The following is an 11,653-nucleotide window of genomic DNA, read 5'->3' as shown; positions in this document are numbered from 1 at the left end:
GTAATTGCTTCAGTGGCTCGGAACTTTCCACCAATAACACATCATTCGATTCTACGTTTACGATTTCATCTTCATCTCCAACATACATCGTATTTTGCTACTCTATCACATTACACCTCACCTACACAACACAACACATCACAATGGCCCGATCTGTACGTATCTGCCTCGCTCTGTTTCCTTGCATCATATGTACTGCTTCTCTCGTCTGAGAACGATTTGCGATTTGCGAAATGTGGATAATGAGCTGACCACTTGCCACCCATCTTCACTTTCCTTTATTACAGTCCCGATCTTCCGCTCGACCTGCTGCTCGACCTAGCGCAGCTTCTCACCCTCAACAACAGCAAACCCGATCCGCCTCTACCTCCGCTTACCCCGCTCAACAGGCTGCTCACCCTGTCCAACATGCCGGTGCTCAGACTGCCGGCGGTCGACCCCCTGGTCTTTTAGCTCAAGCAGCTTCGACGATGGGTGGTGCTGTTGCCGGTTCAGTTGTCGGACACGGTATCTCAAACATGTTGTTCGGAGGAAGGAGCGCCGAACCAGCTCAGGCTCAGGCGGCACCTGTCGACCAACAACAGCAGGGTTTCAACCAACAGTCTGGTGTCAGCTGTGATATTCAGGCCAAGGGTGAGTAGTTCACATCATGTTTTCGGTCGTCCTCATATCGCTCTCCCTTCCACTATTCAATGCCTGTCCATTCGGCTAAAACCTCGTCCTTCCCCGATGTCACAACATAAGCTTTTTTTGAACCTATATTCGAATAGCTGCTGACATTCCCCCCTCCTCATTCAGACTTCACAAAATGTCTCGAGGCTACCAACGGCGACATGCAATCGTGCGGCTACTACCTTGAGGCCCTTAGTGAGTAAACTCATCACTACTCAGAAATGTCTGCTTTATGCTGTCAGTGCGATCAAATGGCTGACCAAACTTGTTTTTTTGCAGAGGCTTGTCAGGCCGCCGCTCGACCTTACTAAGCTCCTCGATCTATGATCGTGAGGTGAAAACAGGCTCATATGGACATCTCGGAGCAATGGTATGGTAACAGTCAAGATAGCATGCATAGTCTTTCACATTGCACACATAAACACCACAATTGGTAGCAGAGTACCATACCTGAAGCCTACAGAATAGCTTACGTACCCGGAATGGAACGCTCCAATCTATTCGACCCTACCCGTTAACATGGATCCACGTGGATAAATCGCCGCGGTGTTTGATTTCTCTGATAACACGTGACTTTGTGCAATGTTGAGAGAGAGACGAGAGACGCGTTTGACCTATTTCTCGTTTCCTGGAACATTAATTGACTGGAACATTGAGTGTTGTAATTTACATCACCGTCATCTCAACAGCGTCTCTCACATCTTGATCATCGCCATCAGCAACCCATCAACCAGCAACATGACCACCATTTACTCTGATACACAACTCGCTCAACCCCTCAAACCTCTCAAACGTCTCCCACCATCCAGTATGGCTTCCACATCTGCCAAAACCCCTTCTTCCAAGCGCGCCAAACTCACCCTACACGCGCCAATGACACCCCACCCTTCATCCGACGCCGACATCGAGGCGCACGATGGCTTCGAAGCGGGTCTCATGAAATTATCTGCTGTGCCTATGCGTATCTCGACAGCACCGATGACTCCTTCTGCTTCCACCGTCGCTTTTTCCTCTTCACCAAGAAGAGCGATGATGTCTTCTTCGTCGCCCACACGGACTGCTGCTAGCGCAGGTGCAGGTGCAGGTGCACAGTTTCATCCTTACGCTGCGAACAAAAGCAAGAAGGGAGACCTCGAACACGATATTGTTCTACGTCAAGGAAGTACGATCATCTTTGGACGACATCGACACAACCAATCCAACTCTTCCTCGACGACACTCGAATCGTCTATCCCTAAAAACCTATCTCATCTCCTCGCGAACCCCACGAACGATGCCTCTGTCGTCCATCTCTCGCGTCATGCGTCGCACGCATCGCGTGTTCACGCGGCTGTGGAACTTGTCGAGACTAACGTTATGAGGGTGATAGTGATCGGTCAAAATGGAATGAGATTACGAATCCAAGGTCAGAAGAAGGGCGTGAGGTTACTGCAAGGTCAACGATACGATTTGTCGCTCAATGGCGGCGGCGATGAAGCTGCTGAGCTTGATTTCTTCGGATGTAGAGCTATTGTCAGGACAGAAGAAGAGGAAGAGAGAAGAGAGAGATTGTTCTCTTCCAGTCCCATGAGTCCGATACCCCTTCAAAGCCAAAGGCTAGAGTTGGCAAGCTCGTTACCGCCTTCGAGTCCACCGATGATGGCAATGGATCTCGACGAAGAACTATCGGAGGAAGAGCACGAACCCGAGCCCGAGCGAGAGGAAGCGCAACTGCCGACACCCGAAGATATGGCTACTGCTATCGCCAACGAGCACATCGACACCGAGTCCAACCACTCTCGCGACTCATCACCTCTCTCCCCTCCATCTGAAGCGCATTTCGACTTGGCACCCTCGCCAGCACCACCTTCCTCTCCGCCACACGTAACAGAACTTGCTCTACCCGAAGAACCAATCACCGAAAAATCAATCAAGGCAGAACAACTCGAATCTCTCGCTCATCCCCACGGTCACGGTCACGGACATAATCACGGACATGGACATGCCAAACCCATCAGTCGAGCTAGTTCTCCTGCAAGACCCGTGCCTGCCGATGTTGATCTTCCAGCGATTATCGCTTCTACCGTTGTGTTCTCCGGATCTTCGAAGTTGAGTTTACCAGATCTGGTCAAGCACATGTTGGAGGTGAGTCACATATTATATTGTTACTCTGCTGGACAATCTGCTTCGGGATTATCGCTGACTCGTACTTTTTATCATAGGCCCAACCTAGTTTGAAAGAACATGGAGACGAGGCGAGGTGGTCAGGCTGGGTAGGAGAGCAGGTAGAATCGAACCCCATGTTTGGGAAAGTGGAACGTCATGGCAAGGTGAGTTGGAAAGCCCTCACAGTGTCAGCTCGAGGCGTCACTGCTTTGTTGATGCGATGCACAGAGACGCTGACGACTTTATCATTGTAGGACTCGTCCGGTCATCCTCTACTTCCTCATTACTTTTACAACCCCGCCTCTGACCCGGACACATCACGAGCTAAAGAGCTCGGAGGGTTGGTACGACCACTCCGATCTGTCCAACGTGGCGGTGGTAAAGCAATTGATTGGAGACCTGTCGGAAGGGGGAGGAGATCATGAAGATCTAGCATTCCTAGTGGATTATAAATGGCGGTGTTTGAAGAAGCCGTTTGTCCAGCAAATGGTTGATTATTATTATTATTATTGTTATTATTATTGATTAGACTGATCTGACCGACCGACCGGGATGACCGACAGGCTTGATGCTTGATGCTGTGTCATTGTACTTTCTTGTTGTTCGGCATGCTTGATAATATAAGATGATAATGAAATGGGCTACGCATGGTCTTTGACTCGTTTGTCACCTTGCTGCGCCGCGACTCACCTGTAAAGTATTGGATAGAGCCTGCCGACTACCCCGCCGGCCGGAGAGTGCGTCGGCGGTGCCAAGAGGGTAAAGGAGACTCTGTGGGACCACATGTAGGTAGTGCCTGAGATACATACCTCCACCGAGAGAGAGTCGAGAGTCGTTATAATGCGTTCGCCGAACAAATAAGTTGAACAAAGTGGAAGTGAAAGTGGATGACTGGACTTTTTTGATTCTTCATTTCCATCTTCCTTTCTACACACTTTGATCTCGCTCGCATACACTTTACTACTCCTATCGACACCGTCGCTTTTCCACTCTGCCTAAGCAAGTGTACTGCCCATCCACTTGTATCCGGGTCGCGCGACATTTGATCAGATTGTGGAGGTCGTCCAGTTCCAGTCCGTCTTAAGGTCCGATATTACGACGTGGTGTCGTTACATGTGTCAGCACGACCTTGTCCAACCATACTCGTATCTTGCTCAAGATCGTGAGTAATACACTCTCATCTCCTCTACCAAAGGTTTACAAGAACATACATTGATTGGTGACTGATCATAATTGCTACTATCCATGTAGACGAACCTCATATCGCCACTCCTTCCAGTCGAGTTGTACGACACACCCACCTACGGCGTCTGATCCCCCAAGCTACTATCATACTATCATAGTCTCGCAAGGTTCGCACGATCAGAATCACGACATTGCGATCACTGCGCCTGTCCCAATTGCCGTTTGCCAAAATGCAATCCCTCCCTTCCGAATCTAGCTCCTCTGCGTCCAGTTCCCGCTCTTTCCTCCTAGCACCGACACCACCAATACCAGGTCTCACACGAAGTGGTAGCGGTACTGGAAGTGGTAGTGCAAGCGGGACTGCCAGTGTAGGGAGCGGTGAGAGTCAACCGGGGCAGTATAGAGATCTGATAGAGGAGTTCAAGGGGTATCCCTTTACGCTGGATCAAGAGTTCAAGGTGGGTTTGACATTGTTCGTGACCCATTCCTACCACAGAGTCTTGCTTCCTCTCTCACTCCCCTCCTCCCCTCCTACATTACATGAGAGCGGCTTCCCGTATTCACATCAGGGGAAACACAACGTTCCAGTCACTTTCGTAATACAATGTCTCCTCAGCTGACAAAGCATCTCTCCACGCTCACAGGCTGGCTTACCTGCCGTTGTGGCTCAGATTCGATCAATGAGACTAGGTCCTCTGGGTGCGGATGAGATGGTGGCCAAAGCTCAGTGGTTCTACTTCACAAGGTGAGCAGGTGTACACTGCACACACGTCTGCTTTCCTTCCTGCCATTCATTCGTCCTTGTCTACCTCCCTCAAGCAACGTATATATCACCGTCGTTCAACAAGCTTATGATTCGTTTCGTATATCACAGGAAGAAAGGAGTCGAGCTGCCATGGTCGGTTTACGCCTCTTATATACGTATACTTGAACCGCGATCTTCTCCTTCACCACGAACCACACCGAAATCATCTTCTCGACAGCTGGAGCCCGCAGAGTTGGAGGGACAGAGGACGATGTCTGCTTCTGCTGTGGCGGAGGGAGATGGTGGGATGAGCTTCGATATGTTGTGTAGGTTGGTGGCGGAGGGGAAGGCGGGAGATTTGAAGGGGGTAACGATACCTGATGAGCTGAATGTGAGTGGACGACTGTCATGAACCCCTGCACACAGTTTTAAGATGAGGATGCTGTTGAGTATAACGATCACTGCTGACGATCCTCCTCAATTCGCAGCCGGCCGCACCGACACCTTCCACTCTGCCACAACGTCCCAAACCTTGGGAGCAACGGACAGCGACTCAAACCCAACTGGGACCTGTTCACACCATACCCTTCCCACCGAGACTATCATACCCTCCGTCGGTGTCGCAATACACTCCTCCTGCCGGACGAAAAGCTCCTTCTCCAGCTCTCAACCCACTTGCGGCAACACGTACACCGCCAGGTGGTCAATTGACCCTCTCCCCCGAGATACCACTCTCACCAGCATATCTCGCTTCATTGGAACCCCCTCCCTCAACTATGAGGAATACGTCCGATACACCTTATATCCCGCCGAACTTGAACATGGAAGTGGAGACGATGGAGCATCTAGCGCAGTTGTTGAATGGCGGAAGTATATCCTCGCATCCTGAAGAAGGGGCAGGAGAAGAGGGTGGAGAAGATGAATACGATCAATGGTATGGGACTATTCATGGTCCGAGTGGAAGTGGTGGGCATTGAGGTATTGTGTAAACAAAAGTAGTAAGCGACAGTGAAAGTGCAACTGCATATAAATTGTACTTGTACTGTATGATAGCAAGGCAATGAGCGATGCTTGTATTGTTACTAGTGTATCGTAGACATGTAAGGAATTGCATCACTACGAGTCACTTCGGTCAACATGAGAGTTATGCCTCGGCTTTGGACTGCTTCGGCGACTCAATTGTTTCACCTCGGGCGTCGGGGATCAATCAACTTATCAGTGGCAAAGTTCTGCAGTGCCTCACCATAGCACTACTCCAAACTATCTGTCGCCCTGTTTATTGCCAGATTGCAGCTCTTATCTAACAGTTAACCTCTTATCTATCAAATGCAGGAGTCTTGTTGTTGGGCTAGACGGCTATGATACCCACGTACACTTAGAAGATGCATGTTGTCAAAGCGTTAGTCCCCGAATGTATTTTTATGTAATGTCCTCCGGACACTATACACTCGAACCTATAGTTATACAGACTACACTTGTTGATGATTTATTATGAACCACGATATAATAAGCCCTACTCTGGTGATGGTGATGGAACGGCAAGGTTTTTCTGTATAGAAGACTGACTGGTGCAGTATCTTGTAGTGACTTCGGGCGAGATTGTCAACTGAGTGGTCAGAGATAAATTTAACTCGCACCTCGGGCATCGTCCGCTCAAGGTATTTATGGTCCTGTTCAGTGATAGATACCAAGATAGGAGACAACCGCCGAGGTGACACCAAAGGAAAGGGACCGAGGATACAGTATCGAGAAACAAATTACTGCTTGCCGAGGAGATTTGTTGTTCCGAAACCAAATCACTGGACTTGGACCTCTTTGCACTGTCCTTTGTCCTTTCCTTCGACGAGGAGAAGAGAGAGAGAGAGAGGATAAATAAATAGCAAGGCTCGAGCGAGAGGTCTTTGCTTTCTCTTCTCTTTTTATTCATGCATACATTATCTTGCTCTTTCAATATATACAGCTCAAACATACCGTGACCAGTGACAAGCACTCACAAACATGGCATCGGTCTCGTCCACAGGGACGGCACATACGGATAGCGAGCCCGTCATGACGACCGACCACAAGTCGACCATCGTCCAAACACCGCTTGCTACCAACATGCCCGGAGTCGACGTCGATCAACCGACCGCAAAGAGCGATGGACCTCTCGCTGATCCCACCACTACCACCGATCCCGAAGACAACAGAGCAACCACGATCAAAGAAGATACGATGCAAGCCCCTTTGGAACTTTCCCGATTCAGATTCTGGGCAATTTTCATCAGTCTGATGGCTTCAGTATTCCTTTACTCGCTCGATCAACTCATCGTCGCTACGGCCATCCCTAAGATCACGGAACAGTTCAACTCACTCAGTCAGCTATCATGGATAGCAAATGGTTTCTTGTGAGTTGTGATGACTTGGCTCTGTGGTTTATGTCACCCGGTGCTTTAAAGTGGCCCGTGTCCGTCTCGACCATATTCACTAGTCGTGGCAGTGTCGCCTCCAGCTGTTCTGAACGATCGCTGACACCTACACGTCAACCCAGCCTCACACTTCTCGGTTTTCAACTCGTCTACTCTCAAGCAATGACCATCTTCCCTTCCAAACACGTCATCCTCTTCGCCGTCTTCATTTTCGAGGTCGGATCGTTGATCTGTGGCGTTTCCCCCAATATGATAGCATTGATCTTTGGTAGAGCGGTAGCTGGTCTTGGTGCCGCGGGTATATTCGGTGGTGGTCTTACCATCTTGTCTGAGATAACCAGCTTGCATAACCGAGGGATGTATATGGGTGAGTAATGGAGTATAAGTTATTGAAGTTCGACTTTGACTGAAGTGTTGTCCTGTCAAACGTTCAGCTCTTTTCGGTGTTTGGTGAGTCCACTTGCATATCGTACCCTTCTTCACGCTCACATCGTCTCCTTCAACGCACAGTTTCGCCATCGCCTCGGTCATCGGACCTTTGATTGGCGGCGCATTCTCTGATCACGTCTCGTGGAGGTGAGTCAGCTCAACCGTATCCAGGTAGAAGACTCAAGCTCATGCTCTTGTATGTGTTCGTACCGCAGATGGTGCTTCTACATCAACTTGCCTTTCGGTGGTATTGCCCTTGCCTGTCTATTCGTCTTCCAACCTGCCGCCCCGCCCCTCGGCCATGCGAAAGATTACAAAGGATACGGCTATCACATGATTCACCAAGTGATCCGACTCGATTGGGTCGGCATGGTCTTGTCCATGGCCTGGGCGGTATGTCTCATCCTCGCTCTACAATGGGGTGGTGTCACCAGAGCCTGGAACGATGCAGGTGTCATCGTTTGTCTCGTTTTGGCGTTTGTCCTCGTCCCGGTCTTCTGCTTCTACGAATACTACATCGGTGACAAGGCCTTCTTCAGAATCAGGTTGTTTGCAAGGAAGAGCATTTTGTAAGTCGACTTGTACCACGATCGAAGGCTGTGTGCGACGATAGCGTGTCTGACATACACGATGGGATTCAGGGGTGCCCTCACCATCGCGACATGCGTGACTGGAGATATGATGATTGTGATTTACTATCTTTCGTGAGTCAAGTCACCCATTTGGCAGTCTATTTCTTTCTGAAAACACGCGTTTACCTTGTCTCCTTTCTTTCTCCGCAGACTCAACTACCAAGCTGTTCATCACACCTCGGCCACCGGTGCTGGTGTCAAACTATTACCCTTGATCCTGCTTCAAACTTTCAGTCTCATCCTATCTTCTCGACTGATCCAGAGATTCGGTCGGTACAAGTATGTCATCCTGGCCGGTCCAATCTTCATCACCATCGCCAACGGTCTTTTCTACTCTGTCAAATACGACACTTCGGTGGCTCATCTTTATGGTTATCAAGTCCTTTACGGTATCGGTGTCGGGATGTGTGTTCAGAATTCCTTCTTGGTGATTCAACAAGAACTCAAGAAGGAACCGAAATTAATCGCATTGGGTACCGGTCTCGCCTCGTTCAGTGAGTTTTCCGTTTTGTCTGAGTTAGGAGAGAAGGAAAGCAGCTTACTGTCAACCGTAGTGGGATTCGTTGGTCGGATCATCGCACTCAGTCTGGGTGGTTCCGTATTCGAAAACATGCTGCAAAAGAATATCAAGAATCAAGTCGCGGGAATCACGCCCGAAATCATCGCTGAGATTATGAACGATGCTACAGCTGTTTGGAACGCTGTTCCGACTGTGAGTAGTCTTTGATGCACAGTGGTGACCGAGCAAGACCGAATTGACTCTAATCACACCCCTCACAGGATTTGCAATTACCTGTCCTTGAGGCGTACACCAAGACCTTGTCCGAGACCTACATTATCGGCGTACCCTTCGGTATCATCGCATTGGTCGGTGCACTGCTCTTGGATAACAACAAGATGTTGACAAAGGAGCAAGAACAAGCCGAGATTGCGGCTGCGAGGGAGAGGGAGCAAGCCGAGAAGAAGGAAGCAGGTGACGGTGAGACGGAGGCGGAGACTGCGGTCTAAACTGTTCACGATGACAACAGACGCGGTGCGGGGTAGAACTGTGTTCGTTATAATGAGGGTTGGTGGGTATTTGGCTGTCGATAGATGTTTCCGCTATACAAAATGTTCATAGATATGGAAAGTGATTTGTGTTACACGAGGGACCATGTGTATGTCCATGTAGGAGTACGACTAATGAAGTCGCACTGGATGCATCTCACTCTACGAGTAGATCTGCTATCGGTCCCTCCGACTGACCGGTGTCCGTAATTTACCAACTTTTCACCGTTGTCCGTCGCGTCGAGCGAGCTTCACCATACAATCACTATCTTGCCTCTTGCTTCTTTCTTCATTTGCTTCTTCCTTTCATCGCGTTCATAACAGTCCTCCATCGCTCCTTTGTGGCGAGGTGTCACTTCTCAGTCGGTATATATAAAGCTTCTTTTCCACTCTTTTTCCCCCACGGGTCCCCCCTTATCAACCTTGTCTCTTTCGTTTTCCCTGCAGGACAATTTTGATTTGGACTAGATTGTTACTCCAACATTTTGACATCACCACGACATCTCTACAACATCAACACGATCACACTTTTATCCATTACCACCACGTTCATTTTGGATCATTAACCAGTAACAGACACATACGACAACACACGATGGCAGGCTTATTAGGTGCTTACACTTCGTTCTTGTCTCGAAGACCGGTCGTTGGGAACATGGTCTCGTCAGCTGTAAGTGGGGTGGATAATCGTTCAACATTCGCAACCACCTTCAATTTGTCCTTCGTACACCCTACTATCTGTTCTCTTCCGCTCTACTACCCTTTCACCAATAAAGCGGTCGTCCTGCATTCGTTCCACCAAAGTCTATACCTGTTCTCGAGCTTCAACGCAGCTCAGCTGACAACTTGATTGACCATTGCCATGTTTTAGGTTCTCTTCGCGACCGGTGATGGTGGGTGCTCACCTTGAAAGCAGACAATCAAAACTGGAGATAGGATGGCTCACTGATATCTCCACTCTCCCCATCGCTCAGTCATCGCCCAGCAGGCTATAGAGAAGAAGGGATCCAAGCACGATTTCGCTCGAACAGCGTAAGTGCTGGCTCTTTCCATTGCGTTGTTAAACATGAGCGTGATAATGACAATGTTCTGCTCTTTCCTTTGTTCGATCGTTACTCGCTCGCCATTGCTCATCACATCCGACTTGTCCACTTTTACATCCATGAATGACTATCGACAATTCACCTTTTACGACGATGCCGTTCAATTCCTCGTCAATCCAACGTTCCTATCTGTCGTCGCTGATCTCATTCGCTCACAATAAACGACCGCCTTTCACCTCCCTGTCTATCTTGATCGACCCTACCGCAGTCGAATCGTCGTTTGGGGTGGTGGAATCTTCGCACCAGTCGTCAACGTCTGGTTTAGAACTCTGGAGAAATTGCCAATCCGTTCAAGATGGCCTGCGACGTTTGCGAGAGTCGGATTGGATCAGTTCGCTTTTGCACCCTTCGTTCTGACTGGTGAGTGGAGGGGACTCTGAATTCTCACATCTCCTTTGTTTGCCCCGTTTCGTCCACGATATTCGGCTCCACGTTTCGTATCTTCCGCTTCTGTCTCGTGACGGCTCAGACCTCTCGGAAGTCCTTATCGATCCTGAAACATCGCATTTCCATGCCATTGATCTACCGCTCGCAATGGGGTGAACCAAACTGATCACTTTACTTTGTAGGCTTCTTCACAGCTATGACCTTGATGGAAGGTAAAGACCTCAAAGCTGCTAAGGCCAAGTGGGACACTGTGCGTATCGTCCGTTTTCTTTCAAGCAGCGAATTGCAGCGCTGACAGTCTCGTCAAATAGTCCTTCGTCCCTACTCTGCAAGCGAACTGGATGCTGTGAGTGTGACCCCCACAACGAGCAATTGAACGGACACAAAGCTGACTACGAGTCAATGAATTCAGCTTTATCCCCTTCCAGATTCTGAACATGGTGAGATATTGGCTCGACTGTCGTGCTGAGATTGACCCGACTATGAACAACCTGCTGACCCTTTGTTGTCGCTCTGTCGTGGTCTCTCTCTCGTAACAGGGTGTAAGTTGTGCTGTTTCTTGGCTTCTCTGACTCCAAGTCGAGCACAGAGCTTTCAGCTAACAATTGGACTATCCGAATGTAGCTCGTCCCACTTCAATACCGGCTCCTTGCCATCAACGCCGTTAACATCCCCTGGAACGCTTTCCTGTCTATCCAGAACGCCAAGAGCAAAAAGATTGAGACTGTCGAATCGATCGGGAAAAAGGCATAGATCGACCATGGAGAGGATTGCATTAGAATGCCATGCATATAGAATGTCTATAGCAGTTGTGAACGGAGAGAAGGCCACAACTACTTCCTCTGCTCCCAAGTCATTCCCAAGCGTCTCGCAATCCGGAGCAAGGCAAGCCGACTACGT

The 11,653-nt window shown here is 49.3% G+C and overlaps 5 protein-coding genes across 5 annotated transcripts; all 5 read left to right on the top strand.

Annotated features, from left to right (window-relative positions):
• Positions 1-143: 143 nt before the first annotated feature.
• On the top strand, positions 144-983 carry CI109_106327 (uncharacterized protein; the record flags this gene model as incomplete). Its single annotated transcript, XM_032008200.1, has 4 exons — positions 144-155; positions 288-633; positions 799-867; positions 952-983. The coding sequence occupies 4 exons, from the start codon at positions 144-146 to the stop codon at positions 981-983; spliced, it is 459 nt and encodes a 152-aa protein (XP_031857521.1).
• A 427-nt stretch (positions 984-1,410) lies between these two features.
• CI109_106326 (uncharacterized protein) lies at positions 1,411-3,242 on the top strand (the record flags this gene model as incomplete). Its single annotated transcript, XM_032008199.1, has 3 exons — positions 1,411-2,796; positions 2,874-2,981; positions 3,072-3,242. 3 exons carry the CDS (start codon positions 1,411-1,413, stop codon positions 3,240-3,242), a joined length of 1,665 nt encoding a protein of 554 aa, XP_031857520.1.
• Positions 3,243-3,930: 688 nt separating this feature from the next.
• On the top strand, positions 3,931-5,724 carry CI109_106325 (uncharacterized protein; the record flags this gene model as incomplete). Its single annotated transcript, XM_032008198.2, has 6 exons — positions 3,931-3,979; positions 4,069-4,103; positions 4,161-4,460; positions 4,647-4,747; positions 4,877-5,138; positions 5,236-5,724. The coding sequence occupies 6 exons, from the start codon at positions 3,931-3,933 to the stop codon at positions 5,722-5,724; spliced, it is 1,236 nt and encodes a 411-aa protein (XP_031857519.2).
• A 1,021-nt stretch (positions 5,725-6,745) lies between these two features.
• On the top strand, positions 6,746-9,224 carry CI109_106324 (uncharacterized protein; the record flags this gene model as incomplete). Its single annotated transcript, XM_032008197.1, has 9 exons — positions 6,746-7,134; positions 7,278-7,522; positions 7,590-7,605; positions 7,666-7,731; positions 7,800-8,153; positions 8,226-8,288; positions 8,367-8,710; positions 8,771-8,928; positions 8,997-9,224. 9 exons carry the CDS (start codon positions 6,746-6,748, stop codon positions 9,222-9,224), a joined length of 1,863 nt encoding a protein of 620 aa, XP_031857518.1.
• A 634-nt stretch (positions 9,225-9,858) lies between these two features.
• On the top strand, positions 9,859-11,506 carry CI109_106323 (protein SYM1; the record flags this gene model as incomplete). Its single annotated transcript, XM_032008196.1, has 8 exons — positions 9,859-9,933; positions 10,135-10,156; positions 10,238-10,295; positions 10,575-10,726; positions 10,936-11,003; positions 11,065-11,099; positions 11,166-11,193; positions 11,378-11,506. 8 exons carry the CDS (start codon positions 9,859-9,861, stop codon positions 11,504-11,506), a joined length of 567 nt encoding a protein of 188 aa, XP_031857517.1.
• Positions 11,507-11,653: the final 147 nt, after the last annotated feature.

Source organism: Kwoniella shandongensis, chromosome 12 (assembly GCF_008629635.2).
Source record: "Kwoniella shandongensis chromosome 12, complete sequence".
NCBI classification, from domain to species: domain Eukaryota; kingdom Fungi; phylum Basidiomycota; class Tremellomycetes; order Tremellales; family Cryptococcaceae; genus Kwoniella; species Kwoniella shandongensis.
This window is presented reverse-complemented; position numbering and strand designations above follow the sequence as displayed.